Below are 22,281 nucleotides of genomic sequence, written 5' to 3' on the forward strand. Positions count from 1 at the left end.
CTCACGAAAAGGGGAAACAGGATACGAACTAACAAACAAACGAACTAAAAAAAAAAAAGAAACAAAAAACAAATAGAACTTTAATATTAAGAGACGTTTTATACTTCCCCTTTGTTTTTTGTTTTGTTTTGTTGATGCGGAATTTTGGGTTCGATCCTCTTTGAGTTTGACACACGACGTTCATCATTGGCATCACATTGAAAACGTGCCGTGCGTGACTGTGGCCTGTGGGTGTCTCATATCTCGATGTGGATGTTTGTGTCTATACATTTATATCCTGTGTACATATCTTTCGTATCGGCATCCGTGTGTCGCATGATGTGTCGTCGATGTTGAATTTACACTCTATATGCGTAGCTATCGTATATATATACTATACGCTACACTACACTGGTGCATATTGATATCAAAAGCCCGTACTTTTGCTGCCTTTCCTATATTTATTTTGTTTTTAATGCAGCCTTTTCTGTTCGCCCCTCTGTGAAATTCGATGCTGTTTATTTGTTTTCATAGCGTCGAAAACCAAAAAGAGAAAAACACTCGTTTCGTTTCTCGCTCGGTCTCATTTTACCGGAGTCTGTCAATGACGGATCGTTTCTATGGAGAACGAAGCGAGAGCTAAAGCAAACGAGACCAATGCGACGGATTAACGTATCATCTCCTCGTTCGTTGCTTTTTTTTGTCGTCTAACGATATCAACTACACCCAATGCGCACCGACTTTCTGATATATAGAATCTATAGTATATAGATTGTTTGATGCGATCGAACGTCAACGAAGAGTCCCGCATTATTTAACGTCTCTTCTTATTTGCTGCTTGTTTTAGACACAATGATACGTTAACCCATTTCCATAGATCCCCCTCCGGCAATCATATTTGATCAAACAAATAGTATTAGTGTAGCTGTTTGACTTACAAAAGGAATAGTTACATACAATCCTGATGAAAGCCTGTTTGACATGAGCACATAGAAGATCCATTTAGGGGACGCATATAGTAGCCTATAGTTAGTTAAATTGGGAGTCTTGTTTGGTTTCAAAAACAGCAGCTATATAGAGCAACAGATCTCTAGAGAAGACAATCCCTCGTTCAATTACTGCTATCTTTTCAATCCTAATCCTAATCCTGTTCCTCCCAAAATCCAAGTTGATTTGCACAAAACAGAAACTAAAGTATTGTTATTTTTTGTTTTAAATCCTTCTTTATTCCACTGTTACTCTGCTGTGGTGTCGGCTGTTTACGCACCGGAAACGATACATCGCGATGGGATGCCACAGGATGTTCCATCTCCGGTCCCGAGGGTTGCAACTTGTTCATCTACCACCTGCCACAAGAGTTTGGTGACGGCGAGCTGATGCAAATGTTTCTACCTTTCGGCAATGTCATCAGTTCCAAAGTCTTTATCGATCGGGCTACCAATCAAAGCAAATGCTTTGGTACGTTACATCTACTTCCTTTTCTCAATTTATTTATTGATATATTTGATTTTTTTTGTTTCTCCTCGCGTTCCCATGACATCGATCCTCGTCTGTTACGTGTCTAATGCGTTTGTGTAACATGTAATGCGATCTGACGACAGGTTTTGTGAGTTTCGACAACCCGGCCAGTGCTCAGGCTGCTATTCAGGCCATGAATGGCTTCCAGATTGGCATGAAGAGACTCAAAGTGCAGCTCAAACGGCCCAAAGATGCCAACCGACCTTACTAGTCTATTCATCAGAAAGTGAATTGGAGCCAGCGGACGTAATAGCAAGAATGCATCACAAAACAATTGCATTGAAATAAACGTATCATTTAAAACAGGTAACACTCAAACATCACCAGTCCTACCTTGTTGCCATGTTTCTTCAAATTGTGTTCCATTCGTAGATCGATCGTTGGCAGGTTTTCAATGATTCATTTTGCTTTTGTTTTATTCTTGTGCACACAGGCTGAGAAGGAAAAACAAAACAAAACAAACAAAACACTGTGGAAATTTCGTATGTCTCGTGTTGATGTGTGGCAGTTGGACGCAAGTGGAACGCGTGGAACAATGGCGGAGAGTGGATGTGCTGTGTGCAATCTGACATAACCAAACAGATCGATGGCCACGGGACGTGTGCCCACTCTTATTTTTGGTTTGGTTTTCTTCAAATTCGTCTCTCGAAGAAAAGGAAGTACGGCGATAGTTCTGGTTACAGTTCCGGCAACAGTCACACAACTTGATCATCAACCTCCCTCTTGGCTTTTGTTTCTCCGGAAATGAAAAAAAAAAAAAAAAGGAAGGGACATTCGTCTAACTCGGAGTTAACGACAATAACGAACCAAGAATTCTGCAGTTCCTCTTGGCTTTTATTTGCCCTTGTTTTTCTTCCTCTTCTTCCTCTTCTTCTTCTTCTTCTTCTTGGCGTTGCAATCCAGCATCAAGTCATGCTTTCTCTCTCTCTCTCTTCTTTTTTAAAATATCTACAAACAACAACCAACCCCTCTCCAAAAAACAAAACCAAACAAACCAACATAAATCTTCGGCTTTTCTCTGCTCAGCGCGGGCACGCGCGTGACTTGCCTTTGTACAATAGCACGTCGAGAAAAAAGAAAAGCAAAGAGAGAGAAAAAAATTAAAAATTTTCGGAGGGGGGGTTAGGAAGAAAGAGAATTGCGGATGGAAATGGAAGAAGACGGAAAAAGGAAAGTGTTTGACCAAACTTTGCCAAAGAATATAAAATCAATGAAGAAAAATCAACGTCTTCACAGTTTAGTGCGATGGGATTTTGTACGTAAACCTCCCTCCACAAAGAAGAGGGGAAAAAAAACCCAAACAAACAAACAAATCCATTTAGAGACTCGTTTTGTGTGGCAAGAGAAATGTGATTTCGGGCGGAAGAAAAGAAGACGATTGTGTGTACACACGACTGTTGATTTGTGTCAAAAAAAGAAAGTGATCGAGTTTCTCCTTTTTTTTTCTTTTCTTTTTCGTTTTGGAATCAACAAATGGAAGGAGAAAACGATAAAAACATTTCTTATCAACAACAACTGCATTTTTTTTGTTTTATGCATCAAAACATTCGAATTGTACCTTTTTCGTGTGGCATTCCGCGATGAAGTCGAACAGCGTCGTCTTCTGCAAAGCTTGAAAATGAAGAAGAATTAAGAAGTCAAAACCAAAAATCAAGGAAGCAAAAGGACAAAAAGAAGATTATGTTGATACAATTATGCTGTTATTCTCTTCTTGTATTGCAGGTTTTAAAAATGTTTTCATTTATTTTGAACGATCTATGCTGACAGGATCAAGAACAACAACAAAAAACAATGGAACTTTGGAGCCAAAGCTTGAATAACCAATTCTAGTCAGTTTGTCACAATATGATCTCACTATCTCATTCCCCCATTGTTCAAAGTGGAACAAGACACTTTTATAAAAACAAGAAAACAAAAATTCGGGTCTGATATGATAATTTGCCATTCCTCAATCATTTGTTAGTCAAAATTGTAGTCTCCCTTCATTTTGAATAGTGCTGCCATCTCTTGTACGCGCCTCCCCACTATATCTCCTCGGCCTGTCCCAAAAACTTATATCATCAAATACTCTCTCCTCTCCTCATACGTTGTGGCTGAATTGTTGAATGAAAAATGCCCCCCCTCCCCCTCATAATATGAGTCATTTTGTTTTGTTTTTTGAATTATTTGAATGGTGGGCGAGTGCCGGTAATCCTGCGGCTTTGTGACGCAAAGTGTTGATATCTCGTGTTTTCCCATTGACTTTAGAATCTCTTCATTTTTTTTTATTTGGAACTCTTTATCCCCCTCCGATTCCCTAAAGAGAAAAAAACAAAATTAATCTCCAGAAGAGAAATTCAGGACAAACTTTGACGTCCGACATCATCAGCCAAAGACTTAAGATTTTTTTTTTTTAGTTTTTCAACGAGTGTCTGTTCCCATTTCGACTCAACTTGTAATCTCACGACTTTTTTTTTTTTAATGATAAATTTTGTTTTTATTTATATTTAAACACCTTCTCCAGCGGAAGTTTGCCCTTTTCATTGCGTCGACTTCGCTTAGATGCGAATTGTTGAACTTTGAAAAAAAAAAAGGTTACCTCTCTTTCCTTGTTCATTTCTCTTACCTCTCTTTTAAAAATTGAAAAGCAAATCTATATAAGAAATTCGTGCGATGAACGGATCGATCGCGGTCCACATTTGAAAATCCAGCACATTTTTGCGAATCGTAGAATTCGAAAAAGTTAGTTCATTTCCGAAACCAGCCGTTCATTTTTTGTTTTCAAATTTCGCTAAATCTATCAAGAAATTTTTTTGTTTTTTAGATGAATTTTTTTTTTTTTTTGTGTGGATTGGATCGATTTTTTTTTTTTTGTTATTGTGTTTGACGAGCACAAAGAGCTTGCGAGCTTGGCTGAATTGAATTAAAACCCGTAGCGCGAAAACATGACAAGTTTGAAGTCATTTCTCATGTAGCTCTCTCCCAATATATACTTAGGCCCAAACGAAGGCGTTCTTCTCGTTGATCTAATAGAAAACATTGCAGTGCCATCGATTATATGAATCTTCCCGTTTGCTCCCCTTCCCCTTATATATCCTCCCTCGCTCCCGTAAAAAAAAAAAAAACATAAATAAAAAATGAAGAAAAACCCTCAACCGTAATTTCTAATAGCCCAGAAAGCGAATGGGACAAATGAATTCTTGATGCTCTTTACATCGCGTTCTTTCTCGTTCATCATGTAACCAACTTCCCCAGTGACCCTGTATAATTTTTACGCTAATGTAGGATATAAGAAGAAAAAGAGAAAAAGAAAAAAAAAAAATGAAAGGAAAGATGAAGTCATTAGCCAAGCGAATCATTTGATTGAAATCATCCGATATACTTAACCAAATTTTTTGAAATCTCGGAAACATTTTTTTTTCTAGTCGCAAATCTTTTTTTTTTCTCTCTCTCTCTCTCTCTCTCTCTCGATTTGATTCAAGAAATTATTTTTTGATTTCATATTCAAATGCGCTGATCGAGTAGGTAGAATGTTTTTGTTTCATTTGACGCATCATGAACACAGTATATTACATCTTGTTTCAAAAGGGGGGGGGGGAGAACAATACAAATAGACAACATGCCCTTCTTAATTGCAGCTGAAGCCGATCATTTTGAAAAAAAAAAAATCTCTTGAATTCTTCACTCTCTTGTGAAGATCATTCATTCTTTTGGTGTTCCTCCATCGCAGCGCACTCGACCCCTAAAGAGGATTTGATTATCTATTTTCCATAAACGAAGCGCCAAATTTCAAAGACGGTGGCGCGAAAATGAAATATTTCAAAAAAGCAAAATAACAAATTGATAGTCAAAAAGAAAAATCGTTGTGTACTTCAACAAAGAAGATGAATCCGAGTTCTATATTTGATATCCAGCAAATTTGGAACGCATTATTACGATTTTGTCTATACCTGTCCCCGCCGCCGTCGCCGCGTCCGGTATTTTTGCTCTGCCTCCTCTTCCTATATTTTCTCTTCTCTCTCTCTCTCTTGCCCTCCCTCCCATTTGAGATTTTAATTTTCTAAGTACATTATATAAGCAAATAAAATGAAATAAAAAAAAACTAAAATTAACAAAAAAAAATAAATAAATAAATACAAAGAAGAAAAGAAAAAAAAAGAAGAAAAGGTTCCCTCTCCCTTTGATCATCATATTTTCTCTTATACTTATTATATATATTGCGCGACCATTTATCTATAATTATATCCTGTTGCGGATGATATTTCATTTTTTTTTTGTCACTCCTATATATCTCTCTCTCTCTATCTCCTGATCCTTCGAATTCTTCTCGTCTCGCCCAACATGAACACACAAACAACAGAAGCAAACAAAAAAAGAAAAGGAAACAACGCCGGCCCCACTCCCTCAATTATATGCTCCTTTTAAAATCCCGAAACAAGCAAAGAATTGTTACTATACTAATTACCCGCTATTTCAAAAAAAAAATTGTATACCTTATTCCAGTATTTCACAAAGAGACAAAAAGGATCACGACAAACAAAAAAACATGAAAAATGCCCCCCCCCCAAAAAACACAAAAAACAAAACATAAAATCATATATAGAACAAGACACAATTTTTCTCTCCTTCTTTATATCCCTCCCGCAATGGCACTGAAATTCCCCCCCCCCCACCCCTACATTTTTTTTTTCATGAGAGCGTGGATCGTGTAAGTGCTACACTGTTCAACAGATAATCTTTTAAAAGTACCATTTAACAAGCTGGAAAAAAAAAATCTTTTTTTGAAAAAAAATAATTACAAAAAAAATAATCGCCTACCAGATGCCAATACAACGCTTTGCAAGAAAACAAAAAGAACATTTAATTATAACGAAACAAAAAATTATTTTGATTCTTGTTTGTTTTGTTCTTTTAATATTGTGTTATCCTACATACATTTTCGCTAGATGTATATATATAGGATATAATGATGCAGGAAATATGGCGCGCCCCAAATGAATTCCGCTATATGGCTCCTAACATCAACTATAATCAACATTGAGTTTGATATATACGTATAGTTAATGGAATTTTTACATTTGACGTTTGCAGAGCCACTGACCGAGCAAAGTAATCAACTCTGAATTAGCGAGGCAATTGTTTTTTTTTTTTTCTTTCTGTACACAGGTTGGCAGTTGGTATACGTCGTGTGACAACTCAACAAGAGACATGACAGCCGGAATGTTTTTAGACAAGGCAACTCATTGAAAACTCATTCTCAGGTTTCCTGTTTAAGCTGGGAGGAAGCAATTGAATCGCAATTTACTCACCCAATCGCAGCCAGTCGTGCGATTAAAAAAAAAAAAATGGCTGCCCGTCTACAGAAAGATGGTAAATTGACGTCAATTCTCATCATGGCCTGAAACTCGGTCACGAAAAGTGGTTTTGCCAGTTAGACAGGGGTCAGTGAACGTGGAACAACCGGACGTGGGTAATTCACTTTCATCAGCCAATTGCAGTTTTCTTTTTTTTTTTTTCTTTTCTTTTCTTACAATTCAGAGAGGTCTCTTTTATTTTTATGGCCGAATCGGCTACTGTGAGGTGTACTAAACTTCTATTAGCAATCAAAATCGTCTGGCCCCTATTTTCCTCGGGATTTGCCGTGTTTTTCCTTTTTTTTTGTTTTTTTTTTTTTGTTCTCAGCGTCAGACTTGTCGATAGCCCACAATCCAATCGAACTAACGTCTCTAAAAGTTGCCACAGCGGTATAAAAGATGTATAGTCCGTATCGAATGAAATGAGATCGGCTATTGGTGCGCTATTATATTACATCGAGTCCACCACCAATTTGAAGGCGATTATAAAGTCACGCCCTAATTGGACGGCATTCTTCTTTTAGCTCGTGTTGTAATTTTACGGTAAGTTAACAGATTTGCAGTTCATTATAATGAATCATTATATATTCTTTTATATTTAGAGCATTACAGTTTGCGCTGTGCGTTTTTGGATGCGGATTTATTTAAATATATACAGGCGAGCGTTCAGCAACATCTGTGCTGATGGTGGTAAGAAGCCAAACGAAATTCTTTGTTCAAATCAGGTTGTGTACTCGCATTATATAGGCGTGTTAATCGATCTTGCTTGCGGCCCTAAGTCTATAAACTTGAATTGATGGAATAAAATATTATCCCTTCAGTCTTTGATATACACTAGATGTCTATATGTACGAGTCTTTATTGTGAGATGTCATCTTTTGTCATCGGCCATAAAACGCCCCAGGCAGCACATTCAAATCTCGAAAAATATTGATATAATGACACGATACGTCGTTTCTTTCCGAAAAACTGCATAATTAATTGCTCAAACATCGACGTTCTATCAATTATAGTCCGCGAAAGAATGAAACTGATTTTCTCCAGACATTCTTTATATGTACTCCAGGTGTTATAAGATGAACGATTTTCTGCGCAATTATTTGCGTTATTTCTGAACTATAGGACATTATACTATTACTTAATGTATACAAAAACAAAAAGATTTACGCTTTCGAGGTGAAGATATAGTGATAAAAAAGACTTTTATACTATTTATTGCTTTGCTTATAGGTGTATCAAGTAAAAAGGAAGTGCTGTGCACGCTAAACCTCACCAAAATGCATGTGTGAAAAAGGGGGGACGTAGAACATTTAAACTTTTAGGGTGGCTATTTTAGTAGCAAAGACATCGATGGCAGGGAAAAAATCCTGAACTATTGGTGTAATGTTGGAGGCGGGCACAACGAACCCTCTGGTAGGCAGTTCAACAGTGTAGACGTAGTTGATGCCAATCGACTTGGCCCAGTCTGCAGAGTTCCCTATATTAAAATTCACTATAATTGCATTGTATCAAAGGAAGAGAGCATTCGCATTACCTGCAGCACGATAGAGAAGGTCGACTTTATTGCCAACACCGTACTTGAATATTTTGAATTTTGAAGCGGCGCAATTGCCAAGTGCCAACATGTCAGCGAAATTAGACGGATACTCTCGATTATAACCCCAAGGAATGAGAAGTTTTTGGCCGTAACTATGAAGCGTTAGGTAGAGCTAAACAAATGATAAAATATGTATACGTAACAATTTATTGTTATTGTATCTATAGCGTATATTATATTAGAAAAAGGATCAGTTGGCTTACTTTGATTTGTTTAGATTTGCTGATGATAAACTTTGAATAGGCAAGGGTCTCCACTTCGGAAAAGGCTTTCGATCCCTTAAATACCTGGGAGCAAGGATTGCTGCTCGAGCCTGAACCTCCCCACTATAGACGATCGATTATACGCAATGTTGTAAATAACAATTTCGGTGTAAACCAAACACTTGAATGCATATATCAGAAGCCGACAATAATATATGAACGAATACAAGACGAATCACCTTAAAATCAAAGTTACGATTGGGGTCAACACCAAGGCACCTGGCTGATGTTGTTAACGACCGAGTTTTACGCCAAAGTCGGCTCCTCACGTGTGAGTACTCGTATCCTTTAGTATGCAATTACGAAATGAATTAGAGAAGGTGCTTATCAATTGTAAATGAATTGAAGAAACATACCGTCAGGATTAGCAACAGGCATAATGTACCAGTCGATGTTGTTCAATAGTTTCGCATTGGCCGGTTCTTCAACGATTTGCTTGATAATGTACGTGGCAAGCGCGGGCGAAATCCATTCTCTAGCGTGAAATCCTTTATATATATAACAATTTAAAACACGTTGCTCATTAGTCATTACAATTAAATGCACGCTGTAAAGTATATTAGCCTACGCGTTTTAATTTACATTTCATTTTAAATTGATTTTGTGTTTCATTGTATATATACGATACCTCCGTCGATCCAAACGGCCGGTTGACTGTCGGGAGCCGTTGCGTTGGAGATGCGAACCAGGTAGAGCGACCGATTTTCGTACGACGTGCCAATATTGATTAACTCGACCAGATTTGGGTACGTAGCAGCCAGGTAATTCAGGTAGCCGTAAATGTCGTCTAGACGGTGATAGCTGATCCAATCCATTTTGTGCGCTATACAAAGAGCCGCGTCCGCCCGCGTCACATGAAACATTAGAACAGAACGTTGAGACAATCGTCTTTACTGTTTATACGTTACATCAAAATTTGGGTGGGAAATGCTTTGTTCATCAGTTACTGACCTTAATTCAAATGAAACGGTAAGCACAAAACACCACCAAGTATGAAAATATACGTAATTTTTGGCTATAACGACAATAATGCTGGGTAGGCTATAATATTTATACCTGCTTTCGTATCGAATGAACTGGAGTTGGCCTTCGGGTTTTCATCGTTGATATCCGACTGTAAATCTTCGATCTTAACTACGTAAGATATGTTGGCCTCGTTTAGCTTGAGTTTCAATTCCTTTATGAGTTGTGGAGGAACAAGAAGATCGGTTGGAGCATCGGCGGATTGAAATTCTTGCCATTGCCATACGTCAAGTCCTTTGTTTGTTTGGTTTTGTTTTGTACGTGAATAAATGAAACAGACAAAGTTTTAATGCCTTAAACTGTGTATAACTGTATACCCTACCATAAAGTTGTCTGAGATTCAAAACGAGCTGGCTTTCTTCGTTCGAACGAGTCGTGATTGTCCAAACCTGATAACCTGAGTAAGAAACGGCTTTGTCATCTGACGCCGCTTGGTGGACGAGCAACGCGCAACCCAGGGCGAGCACGGAGAACAACACTGACATTCTAATTGCGAACGATGTTATATAGTTAAAAGACACGCTATAACTTTCGATTACAAAGCATCGTTTACAATAGAATAAATTGGTTTTGAGTTATTATTGAAATCAATCGATTAGATTTAATAAACCTCTTGTGGCTATATACGCGATAATTATCATTCGCATATTCATTAACCAATTAGACACCTTTACCTTTAATCATTTAAATAACCATAGAACACAAAAGCAAAACTTCTTCAAGAACGTGATTATAATGGATATGTACCTCGAGTTTATGCGCTATATTGTTAGAGAAGAGAGCAATCTGTTCGAGCAGCAATAGACACAATGAATATATTCACTTAGTGAACGATCTGCCTTAAACTAATCGATCTAATGAATAGGTCACAGACTGTATATAGGCTTTAATACAGTATGTACGAACAGCTGTTAAACACATATATAGGCTAGCTGCTGGTGTGCCGGCTAAAGGAAAACAAGCGATTTCGGAACAGATTTTGACCAGGTCAAACTCAAGGACGTCCCGTGCGGATCTATATGTCCTTATTAGCGCTGTAGAACTGGGTAGCATTAGTAAATAACATCTGCATACCTATTCAAATATTGTTGCTGGTTCGCTTTCTCTTACAACCAATCAGCAGTGTGATATATTATTGGGACACTCTGTGTATACACACGCGTGGCTTGGCTTACTATAATAGCCAATAATGTAGATTTAACTCAATTGCTTATATATAGGCTTTCCCAATGTCCTGTTGCTGGTGAATTCTATAAATGGAAATAGAATAAGAACATCTGTCAAGTAAACGTTATTACACATTTTTCTCTACAAATCGTTCTATAGATGTGATGACGAATAATTGGTATCTATATCGTGGGTATTTAGATATAGGCTATATCTATATAGGTTTAAAAAACTATTCAAAAATAGAAAAAGTCGGGCTTATTTTTAGGTCGACAACGATGATTTCGAATCAAATATAAGTTTTTCTTTTCGTTATGTAGATTCTTAAAATAAATCGGAATCAAAGCACTTTTAGCGTAACCGCCTTGGACCGTAAAAATTGTATCAACTTAATTTTATTGCATCATCACCATGCGTAGGAATACTAAAATTCCAGAATTTTTAAAAAAAGATATATACTTTATGCTGCATCAAGCTGGAAAACTATACGTAACCTTAAGAGTGGCCACTTTAGCAGCAAAAACTTCCAAGGCGGGAAAGAAGTCTTGACTCACTGGCAAGATTCTCGATGCTGGTAGAAGGAAATCTTTAGCGGGCAGCTCCACCGTGTAACTATAATCGATGCCGATTGATTTCGCCCAATCAGCCGAGTTTCCTGCGCAAAAACAAACACGTATAGGTTAACTTAACTGATGAAATGTTGCAAAAAGATGAGATTGGAATGAGCGTGCCTGAAGCTCGGTAGAGAACGGCGGCTAAGTTTCCGACTCTGTATTTATAGCGTTTGAATTTAGACGCAGCATTTTTAGCCAGTGATTTCATCTCGTCGTAATCGGATGGGTAAGTGACGGAATGACCCCATGGGAGCAGGAAAACTTGACCAAAGCTGTGCAGCGTCAGATAGAGCTGGCATTTTTACAAGTATATATAAACATAACATTAAGGTGTAGACTATTTAACCAAGCAAGGAGTGAGCGAAATATGTAAATTACTTTGATTTGCTTCGATTTCTCTGTGATGAAATTTGATGTGGCCAAAGTCTCCGGCTCTGAGAAAGCGTTTGCTCCTCTGAACTTGATTGCGCAGGGATCTCTGCTTGATCCAGCACCACCCCACTATATATAGGTCCAATCATATTCCAACAATGAACGAAATGAATTGCCGTAAGAAGATTTGTTGAGTACCTGATAACCAAAGTTCCTATTTGCGTCCACACCACGACATTTTTTTGATGACGTTTTAGACCGAGTTTTCCTCCAAAGCCGATTCTTCATATGTGTGTACTCGTAACCTTATTTTTTAAACAATATAATTACAAAGACTGGTTAATTTCTTTTCTCGAACACTGATTTTAAAATGTAGTTAAAAAACGAAAGATCGCCATATACCGTCGGGATTCATAATGGGCATAATATACCAATCGACGTTGAGCAACAGTCCAGCGTTTGTCGGTTCTTCGACAAGCTGATGGAGAATGTAAGTTGCCACCGCGGGTGATATCCACTCACGAGCGTGAATTCCTTAGCATTATAGTGTTCCAAAGGAAAAATAATCTTCATTAGAAAATGGAATCCTTTCTTTAAAATGGGGAAAACAAAAACAAAATTTGCTGCTTATACCTGCATCTATCCAGACGGCCGGCTGCGTGTCGGGCGAAGAGGAGTTGGAAATTCGAACAACGTAGAGTGGTCGATCTTCGTATGAAGTACCGATGTCAATTAATCGAACAAGTTTCGGGTATGTGTCAGCCAGGTACTTGAGATAGCCGTAAATGTCGTCTAGTCTGTGATAGCTGGTCCAGTCCATTTTGTGAGCTAAGAACGTAAACATCAACATATCGAAATGATTGTTACGATTTCAATCATTTCCTATCGGTATAATGTCACACATCCGGTGAGCTGCTTAACATTATCATTTTTTAATTCTTAACCTTAATTTTTAAAAATAAAGAAAAATAACGTTAAGGATCTACCCATTTTGGTAGTAATAGCGCTGACATTGATACTCGCGTTTTCGTCGTTGATGGCGGTCTGCAAATCGCTGATTTCGACTTCGTAAGAGATGTTGGTTGCTGCCAATTTCAATTTCATTTCCTCTAGAAAAGGTGGTGGTATCAAAACGCCAATTGGGGCACTAATAGCATCACTATCTTTCCACGCCTCGAATCCTATCATCACACACAAAATAATGGGATTTAAGACATTATCTTTGTTACATTTAAAACAGTTCACGTCCGTTCGTCCTTACCGTAATGCCGAATCATCTGCAAAACGAGTTTGTTTTCTTCGTTCGAACGGGTCGTAATTTTCCAGACTTGGAATTCCGAATAAGTTACAAAGTCGTCATCGTTTGTTGGGGCGGCTTGGCAAAAACAAAACACACAACCCAAAACTAGCCAAGCAAACGGCAGGAGATGCATAACGGAATATTGGGGTCTAATTCAGGTACTTTGCGAATGTAATGGATGTGCACTTTTTCAAATAAAATTCTATATATTTGAAGTAAATATATAACCTTTAGAAATATCGGGTGAGACGCGTTGGTGAAGAAAACCTTGTTGCAGTGGTAGAATGACACGTCGTGCGCTCGACGTTGTTGGCCGCTTTATGAGGAGTAAGGTGCCGTTTGACCTTATTTCATATGCTGCGCATACCAATTACGCGATGTTTCTAGGTAACATCGGTCCAAACGATTATGACCCACATTATCCTAATACTTCTATTCCATTCTTTCGCTGTAATTGAATGGAGTGGGGAAGAACGTAGTAACGTACTACAATTTATAGATTCTAGCACGCAGCTCTTTATTTCTATTGTGCCTTATTATACATACCTACAGAGTTTTTGATTAAAAATGTTCCATTTCCTTTCTAAGATTTGTGTTCGTTTCGACAACCCTCATTTCAGGGTCATACTCTATGTGCATTAACACAAGCTTTTTTTTCTATTACAGCTGTTGGTTAATAAAATACTTTGTGATTGAGTCGGGCCGTGTATGACGTACGATGTCTGGCTAAATGGAAACGCCATCCCATTTTTATTTCACGCACGTACCTCGGAACGCCTGTATCGTTAAAACGGAGAAATTTATAAAGGATGTGAAGTGCAGGTCACAATTTCCTTTGCGTTCACGGGCAATAAAACAACTTAAAAACTGCTTAACTTGCTCACCTCGATAGTATACGCGGTTTGTACCCACAGGCCACAACCATCTTGACATACTAAACACAATTCCATGACCACACGCTATATGCTATTTAGGCTAGACAAACAAAAATTGATGCTCTGGCTACACCATGGGGGAATGTCATATTCTGTTTTAACAACACGTACAGCAAGTCTGACCGGACGGGTTGCTAACGGTCGTGGCTTATTGGTTAGGACTCTTATTCATAGTGTTGATGGTGGAAGGCAATCTGAAAACAGACTGGGATGTAGATCCTCAACCTCTTTACGATGATGTGTTCGAGTGGAACTCTTAAAACCCTCAATTGAACTAGCCTATATTTATTCAGTCAGCCTATTTATGGTTGACTTTGGCTGGGATTTTTCCAAATTATTACCAGCAGCGCTGTTATGTCTATTCCATTTCTGTTGTCATCAAAACTAGGATTTTGTACGGTCAACGTCGATTATAAATTAGAACGTGAAGAATGCCGCACATCGTATTTATTACCAATCAACTAAGAGAAGTATCTTTCAAGTCAAATATCATTTTTAGGCCAGTTTTGAATTGGCTGTACATCGTCGAGGGAAACATGTCAGGGTTAGCGGCTATAGCCATTTATAGATACGCCTCGTCTAACCACAGGTGCAAGGACACTTTGTCGTAGTAGGCTACGTCAATACGTTTCGAAGTTGTGGTCGTGGGTCGAGGTTTGGTTGTTGGTCGTCGAGTAGTTGTCTTGCAGTCGTCAGTGGTTTGACCGTGGTGGTCGAGTTTACTGCACCGCAGCAAGTAGCTACTTTGGTGGCAAAAACATCCAAAGCTGGGAAAAAGTCTTGGCACACAGGCAAAATTTCCGATGCCGGCAAAGTGAATGCGTTTGTGCCTCTGTCTGGCAACTCGAAGGTGTAGCTGTATTTGATGCCAATCGATTTGGCCCAGTCAGCCGAACCACCTTTACACAGAAAGAGTCTCATCATTAAATTGTTCAAACATTCTTAGTTGAAGTTTCAATTAATCACCTGAGGCTGCGTAAAGTAGAGCAGCTGTATTACCAACTGTGTATCTGTAATTCACGAATCTGGATGCGGCATTGTTAACAAGTGCCAACACATCGTTATAATCAGATGGGTAAACGACGTCGTATCCATAAGGAAGCAACCCGAACTGGCCATAGCTATGCAGTGTCAGGTACAGCTGTAACGTAATGCCATTGTTATCAAAATTATTCTCTATGATAAATTAAAAGTTATACTTTGATTTGACTTGATTTTCCCATAATAAAATTTGAAGTTGCAAGAGTCTCCGGCTCAGAAAAGGCTGTAGTGCCTCTGTAGGTATCGTCGCACGGATTAGTGCTCGCACCCAGACCACCCCACTGCATCATTTGAAACAGTGACGGAGGTTAAAATTTGTTTGCTATTACTTCCTGAAATATCGGTAATCAAATTCACCTTATACCCAAAATTACGATTAGGATCCGCACCGCGACAGGATGACGTGCTGGAGACGGAACGAGTTTTGCGCCACATACGATCCTTCGTGTGTGTATACTCGTAACCTTTTTCATTTCAAATTCGAGGAAATTCGTTTGCGATTAGCTTTATGAAAATATAAAAAGAAAAATGGGTGATACCATCTGGGTTTACGACGGGCATGATGTACCAGTCGACGTTGGACAAGAGCTTCGCGTTTGCAGGTACTTCAACTAACTGTTGGATGATGTACGTGGCGACAGCTGGCGAAATCCATTCCCTAGCATGAATTCCTAGTAATTGACGAAGTTTCTGATTATAGCGAACTGTATTGCAAAACAGAAAATGTCTCTGGGTATATAGATAATACCCCCATCGATCCAGATGGCGGGTCTCGTGCCGGCTGAAGAAGAGTTGGAGATTCGAAGGACGTACAGTGGGCGTTTTTCATACGAGGAACCGATATTTGTTAATTGGACAAGCTTCGGGTACGTGGTGTTCAGATAAGTCAAGAAGGCGTAAATGTCGTTCAGTGTGTGATAGCTGATCCAATCCATATCGTATGCTGTTGAAAGAAAAGCATTTAAATTTAGAGTTTGATTGTGGATGAACGATGAAATACCAGCACTGTATTCCATTAAAGGCTTCGTGCTGATATTAGTTTTATATTGTTAACATTTTTCTGCTAGCAATTCTGCCACCAAGAAGTGAGTGGTTCTCGTCTCACTGGTTTTTACTTATTCAATCGACATTACGAACGATTTGCAAGTCAACAAAACAATACAAATTCTTGTTTGGCAATCATTTGTAGTTCTTTACAAATGCGAGTAAAGGCCCACCGGGTTTCCAATTGGAAATGATCCTGTTGACTTTGGTCTTTTGGTTGTCGATGGCTGTCTGCAAGTCGCTGATGACAACGACGTAGGATATTTTGCGCTCAGCCAGTTTTGACTTTAGTTTCGTCTGACTCCGTGGTGGCACTTTAACATCCATGGGATCTCTGGCCATTCTTCTTTTACTCCACAGCTCAAGTTCTTTTTTTAAAATTCACATGGAAAATATATATGCAATCATTTGAGTTTAAGCAGCCATTAGGACTTAATTATTTATGAAAAATTCACCGAACCATACGAATCTATAATGTCCAAAATAAATTGCTGATCTCCTTCGGAACTAGGTTTGATTTTCCAAACTTGAAATCCCGCATAAGAAACCACCCCGTTTTCTTCCGCCATGATTTGGCTGGTGACAAACACGCAGTTCAGGGCAATTGCATATAATAATGACATCGTTAAATGCTGAATAAAATTGTAAAAAAAAATACTAAAGATCAGTAAGTTTATAAACACCATTGCACTTTGTCTTTCCGATTTTTGGACCTAGTACTATTACTGAGTATATATTACTATAGTATATATTATACTATAGTATATAGTAATACACTCATTCGGTTAACATTTTTTAAAAAGGATAATAAAGCAAATGAAAAACTTTTGATTTTATTTTTAAAATCAATTCTTACCTGCCTAAGCTTTGACAAATGGATCCGAGGAAGCTTCTTTGATCGGGTTACTTGATAGCATCAGGGAGCGAAACGAACTGCAGTCACCTAAGTTTTTCGTCAGTGTTCTCGTTTAAAATAAAAGTCGGATGCAAGCTGCTACGTATTTTTATTTTATTTTTGTTTTTTAAAGATATACCTGTGTCTGTCAACCAAACGTTTAGCATGACGTAATTGGACCAGATGCGTCCGCCTCCGTTCGTACATTGACCTAACCAGTTGTAGCCTACTCACGGAGGGGGAAAAAGAAAGGTAATTTAAAAAATAACTTGATAAGCTGTGCCTTTAATTTTCATTTGAAACTAGCATGTGCTTAAGAATCATACCAGATTCAATATTTAAACCAACCGTTTGACAATTACTGAAAATGCTTTTTGTGCAAAATTGCAAAATTTTGATATGGAAAGAAATCCTAAAACGAGAAGAAATTTTTTTCTTTTCTCGATAAGGCAGAGTTATGCGCTACAGCGAAAAAACCGAAATATTTCTCATCATGTTAGGATTTCCTTGGGTATTAATATTTTACAATCAACATTTTTACAAAATTTATGGAAATCGAAAGCTCTTGATAAAAGCTATCGAATGCCGTAAAATTCATTATCTATGCTCTTTTAGTTTGAATTTTATTAATTAAACAATTTCGTCAATTTTGTGGGGGGGTAGGGGGATGACGTAGGTACATACCGAACTTTTCGTAGATCGTTTGGGTTATTTACTTCATTTAAACTTATAAATTTTGAGGTATTCGTGATTCTCTAAAAGGTCCAGACGTCTGGTTTCCCCCTTCTACCCCCTACTGTATTCTCGTATTTTCAAGGTCTGTCTGTCTAAATGTGTGCAGACGTCCTTCATCATCATACAGTACTTTGTAATATCATTTACGCTTAAGACATTATTTTAATTGTTATTGAATAGCATTAACTTAAAAATTTTTATTTCTAAAAATTTTTTTTTTGTACTGCAAACTTTTTAATATTTTGTCGATAGTTTAAATCTGATAGCCTACCACTCCTCTCCTTCAACATAGTATTCGTTTAATTCTAATCTGGTGGCATTTGCAGGATTCGAACCATAGTTGCCTACCATTAACTTTGGCTCAGTAGTCTGATATTTATATGGCTTTATAGAAATAATTTTGTTTAAATCCTGAAAAACATGCTTCGAGAAAAAAATATTGAGGGAAGGGACTTTTTCGTGTAACTTAACTCGCAGCAGTTGAGTGATCCACCGTAGTGTGTGCGTAATAGTCCTCACAGGATCCGCGGAGTTTACCGGGTATTCCCCACCCGGCTCTCGGCGGTTATCTGACCCAGATGAATCCGAACCTAGCGGAGGTTTCTTCCAACGGAATTGTTCTCACATAGTCACGTGATTTACTATCATATCCATGCGTAATACTCCGCAAGGGGGTACACATTCAGGAATATCACAGTAATGGATGGGGGGTACATCCTCACAGAAATGATCATCGAGAATTCCGTATCTGTATCCCGGCCTAGGCCATCCGGACGGCCACCGACCTAGCCAGCACCATGACTCTTACTACGACACACATGCAACACGGTGGGCCCAACTGCTTGTTCAAGCCGGCACCATGACTAGAATGTCTAATGGAAGGCACTTAGCGCACAGATCTCACATCCAGTATTACCTTTCATTCTACATTTAGTCGCCTCCCAACCCAATTACTACATGCTTTATCAAAGCTTATATACCATGAATTTAAGGGTTCTAAAACTCTGCTGTTGCAATCACCACTATATCAGTCTAAAAGTAGATGGATTTAATTTTGGAATTAAATCGAAGCAAAAAGAAACAGTGAACTGTATTGTATAAGTTTTATGCTTTTCGCCTGCTAGAAAATTAAGACAGTAAATTTAACTGCAAATTTATAAAACGAGTTTTAATGGTGAGTTACGGAACGCCATTTGACCCACTTTTTGATAGACAACTCTTTTTCGATAGTTGTCCGTTTATTTAGCAAATAAATAGATAACTTACACTGCCATCTAGCGGTCAAAAACATCACTTGAAGGAGGGATTTCAATGACGACGCTTTCAAGGGAGGAGGAGTCTACAACATATTGAATTTATCGATCGATTGTTAGGTCGATTTCGATCGCCATTGTATAGTTAATGAATGCAACAAGGTCTCTGAGACGGCGTCTTAACGTGAAGACCAGTGTTTCGGATTTTCTAAATTTGCCGGATTTGACTCAAATCCAAATCATTGCGTGTGTTTTGAAATCCGTTCCAAATCCTAAGCTCGAAAAAATCAGCAAAATCCAATCCAAATCAAATCCAAATCCAAATCCAAATCCAAATCATTTTAAATTTGAGAAAATCCGTTCCAAATCCGATCCAAATCCGATCCAAATCCAATCCAATTCACAATCTATTGTTAATTTTATGATTGCAACATGTAACACATAGTTACATACAAATTCTTCTACATATTTCTGTGTCAAGGTAAAAATGTTTAAAATTTCCTTTTAATTTTTTTGACTTTAATCCCTAATTTAACATCAAATAAAAACCCAAGACTTAATAGAGCAGTAAAACATCCTGCGTTGCGCGTTTTCCACAAATGCGAAAATCTCATTTGTGTCCAAGTTGGTCTGCTGCGGCTGCAGCGTCTTATGGAGAAACCATCTTCTTCACGTTAAAAATTAAGTTTTTATAACTATAATTTAGATTTCCCCCTTTTCTTCCTAGCAGTGGCCAGTGGGTACCCTATTCATCTTTTCATTTCCCAATATTATTTTCTAGCTCCAGTTCTATCTACTTTATTTTTATTTTATTTTTGTTTGTAAGTTGCTCGTCTCTTTTAGCCGAAGAATTTCGTTTGCTGCCAGAAATTCGTCTGCTACAAGGGGATGAACAACAAACCATTCACAAACAATAGCTAAATAAAAATAAACCAGATAGAACTAGGGCTAGAAAAAAAATTGGGAAATGAAAAAATGAATAGGGTACCCTCTGCTAGGAAGAAAAGGGGGAAAATCTTAATTATATTTATGAAAACTTATTTTTTAACATGAAGAAGTTGGTTTCTCCATAAACGCCGCAGCCGCAGCAGACCAACTTGGACACAAATGAGATTTTCGCATTTGTGGAGAACGTGCAACGTAGGATGTTTTACTGTTCTATTGGATTAGTTTACTTTTTAATAGAAGTTTTGCTAAAAAGTCTGTTCGACTTTTGATTTCTTACAAAATCCATATTAAAAAAAACTATAATTACAGGTTCCTTTAGATTTCTTAAGTTGGATTAAATCTTTTTATTTCTGAGTATTCTGACTGACAATGGTGAAAACAGCAAAAAAACAAAGAGTTAGCCACAATTCATCATTTTTGTTTGACAGGAGTCACAGGACTCATAAGTTTCATATTTCGCTTTATGAAAAGCATTTTCGCGAAGAGAGGAGGCTTAATGCGATTTTTTTAGCCGTTGCAATGTCCGTGGCGGTGCTAAAGACCCGTTCGATCTCTCCTCCCGAAGCGGGCACCCCGAAGAGCTCCCTTGCTATCAAAGCCAACAACGGGAATCGATGGGCGTTTACTTTCCAATAACCCAAGGGACTAAAGCGCAAGTCAGAAGGACAATCATTGTCAGGAGAATCTGGACCACTTGACTGGTACACTGGTTCTGAGAGGTAGAGTTCAAATTCATCAAGGACCTTTGATGCGCTAGCAGATTGAGCCCTTTTCTGGATGACCGTTGAAAATAGAGCCCGAGTCAAGGTTTGGCGCTTAGACGGAGGTGAATTCATTGCCCTACCTGCCGTGCCCTCTTGAATTTCTTGGGAGTCTCCTAAATTATAAAAACCAAATGTTTAATATTGTGAATTCGTTTTTCGGTTAAAAATGGCCCGTACGCAAATGTTTGTATCGGTATTCCAGTTCGGATCTAATGGACTGCAAGACATCGTTCTCAACAAGACCAGATGACTGAATCCTTCTTCTTTATAAAGGATTTGGATTTGGATTTGAAAAAATCCGGGTTTTTGTTGGGGGGATCAAATCCGATCCAAATCCAAGCCATTGAAAAATAAGGCAAATCCAAATCCCTTAAAAATCCGGGAGGATTTGGATTTGATTGGATTTGGATTTGATTTGAAAAAAAAAATCCGAAACACTGGTGAAGACGATAAAAACCGCACCGAACTTCCCCGATTCATTTTAATCGGGGAAGCTTAGCGGTGTCCCCGATTAGAATGTGATCGGGGCCGAGCCCTAGGTAAGGGTCAGCCCCGCGGCGATCAAGCGGCGATCCAGCTTTTTTGGCGATAGGGTAGGTAATTTTGATTTTCGGTGCAGATCTGACAGATCGCAGATCGTCCATTTTCTTACCCATGGGTAAACAGATCCAAACCGGCTCCAAACAAAAAAAGGACCCAGATCCTAGAACCAGTTTCTGGACCCGGTTCTAAGAAAAAGTTCCCAAGCCCGGTTCTAAAAACAGACTACACCGGTTTTTTACCCGTTTACCCGGACATTTTACCTGACTTCTTTTAAGCCGCCATCTTAAAAAATGGCGGCCGATCGCACCGAAGAACCACACCGGAAACGATCTGTTTCTGGAGAACATGAACCGATCACAACAGATAGATCATTTTTCGGGTAGATCAGATCGGTTTACCCGATCTTGGCCAATCGGGGCCGAGCCCTACGAACAGCCCTATAAAAACGTGATACGTAGTAGTACTACGTAATACGTATTTCAAGTCTAGATTTCCATCTGCTAGGACGACTTGATAAAAAACATAAGTGTTGCGACATGAAAAAAAATGAATTATTATAAAGGAGGAGGGTCAACCTAGGGCTCAGCCCCGATCACATTCTAATCGGGGACACCGCTAATCTTCCGCGATAAAAATGAAGAATGATGAATGGAAGTTCGGTGCGGGGATTTCTTTTTTCAGTGCGGAACGGTGCTATAATCGGTGCTACACCGATAGCACCGCTTCAGCCATATGGGGTTAGTCTTACCAGTGACCTTGCGTTCTGATAGGCCAACGAAAAATCACGTGACTAGGATCAAGTTTGGTTCTTGTTGGCCGCAGGGCAACTGCCAATTTAGATCACTATTCATTGATAATCGGGGAAGGCACCGATCACCAATATCACCGCACCGATCACTGAAATCACCACACCCAATCGACTAAAAAGTTCCCCGATTGGCGTGGGGTCGAGCGCTA

At 38.6% G+C, this 22,281-nt stretch overlaps 4 protein-coding genes across 16 annotated transcripts in view; 1 reads left to right on the plus strand and 3 right to left on the minus strand.

The window, feature by feature from the left end:
- Positions 1-6,324, plus strand: part of LOC116922698 (CUGBP Elav-like family member 3-B) — a 64,706-nt gene extending 58,382 nt beyond the window's left edge. For all 7 annotated transcript variants that reach the window (XM_032929081.2, XM_032929080.2, XM_032929079.2 and 4 more), the window contains 3 exons: positions 1,279-1,437; positions 1,581-1,803; positions 1,931-6,324. In XM_032929081.2, coding sequence (XP_032784972.2) covers positions 1,279-1,437; positions 1,581-1,708 — 287 coding nt within the window. In that variant the 3' untranslated portion in view covers positions 1,709-1,803; positions 1,931-6,324. The remainder of the gene's footprint in view (positions 1-1,278; positions 1,438-1,580; positions 1,804-1,930) is intronic.
- Positions 6,325-8,026: 1,702 nt separating this feature from the next.
- On the minus strand, positions 8,027-10,616 carry LOC116922709 (carboxypeptidase B). The gene is made up of 9 exons (XM_032929097.2): positions 10,461-10,616; positions 10,036-10,199; positions 9,747-9,947; positions 9,319-9,513; positions 9,047-9,178; positions 8,870-8,976; positions 8,631-8,753; positions 8,365-8,539; positions 8,027-8,307 (listed from the first exon to the last, which is right to left on the minus strand). The coding sequence occupies exons 2-9, from the start codon at positions 10,196-10,198 to the stop codon at positions 8,141-8,143; spliced, it is 1,263 nt and encodes a 420-aa protein (XP_032784988.2). The 5' UTR covers position 10,199; positions 10,461-10,616; the 3' UTR covers positions 8,027-8,140.
- Positions 10,617-11,244: 628 nt separating this feature from the next.
- Positions 11,245-13,509, minus strand: LOC116922708 (carboxypeptidase B). 3 transcript variants are annotated; one of them, XM_032929096.2, is made up of 9 exons: positions 13,395-13,509; positions 13,128-13,315; positions 12,853-13,047; positions 12,500-12,694; positions 12,269-12,400; positions 12,065-12,171; positions 11,873-11,995; positions 11,612-11,786; positions 11,245-11,535 (listed from the first exon to the last, which is right to left on the minus strand). In XM_032929096.2, the coding sequence occupies exons 2-9, from the start codon at positions 13,297-13,299 to the stop codon at positions 11,351-11,353; spliced, it is 1,284 nt and encodes a 427-aa protein (XP_032784987.2). In that variant the 5' UTR covers positions 13,300-13,315; positions 13,395-13,509; the 3' UTR covers positions 11,245-11,350. The 3 variants fall into 3 exon arrangements, with proteins under 3 accessions (XP_032784987.2, XP_032784986.2, XP_032784985.2); XM_032929095.2 differs by having other exon boundaries at positions 13,128-13,327; positions 13,395-13,495; XM_032929094.2 differs by having other exon boundaries at positions 13,128-13,491.
- A 1,024-nt stretch (positions 13,510-14,533) lies between these two features.
- On the minus strand, positions 14,534-19,029 carry LOC116923950 (carboxypeptidase B-like). Of its 5 annotated transcripts, none has more exons than XM_045173931.1 (11): positions 17,766-19,029; positions 17,221-17,307; positions 17,043-17,129; positions 16,647-16,762; positions 16,360-16,554; positions 15,891-16,085; positions 15,682-15,813; positions 15,500-15,606; positions 15,301-15,423; positions 15,068-15,242; positions 14,534-15,000 (listed from the first exon to the last, which is right to left on the minus strand). In XM_045173931.1, the coding sequence occupies exons 4-11, from the start codon at positions 16,753-16,755 to the stop codon at positions 14,717-14,719; spliced, it is 1,320 nt and encodes a 439-aa protein (XP_045029866.1). In that variant the 5' UTR covers positions 16,756-16,762; positions 17,043-17,129; positions 17,221-17,307; positions 17,766-19,029; the 3' UTR covers positions 14,534-14,716. The 5 variants fall into 5 exon arrangements, with proteins under 5 accessions (XP_045029866.1, XP_045029864.1, XP_045029867.1 ...); XM_045173929.1 differs by having other exon boundaries at positions 16,647-16,818; XM_045173932.1 differs by having other exon boundaries at positions 17,043-17,149.
- Between the last annotated feature and the right edge of the window lie 3,252 nt (positions 19,030-22,281).

Source organism: Daphnia magna, linkage group LG5, assembly GCF_020631705.1.
Source record: "Daphnia magna isolate NIES linkage group LG5, ASM2063170v1.1, whole genome shotgun sequence".
In the NCBI taxonomy this organism is placed as follows: domain Eukaryota; kingdom Metazoa; phylum Arthropoda; class Branchiopoda; order Diplostraca; family Daphniidae; genus Daphnia; species Daphnia magna.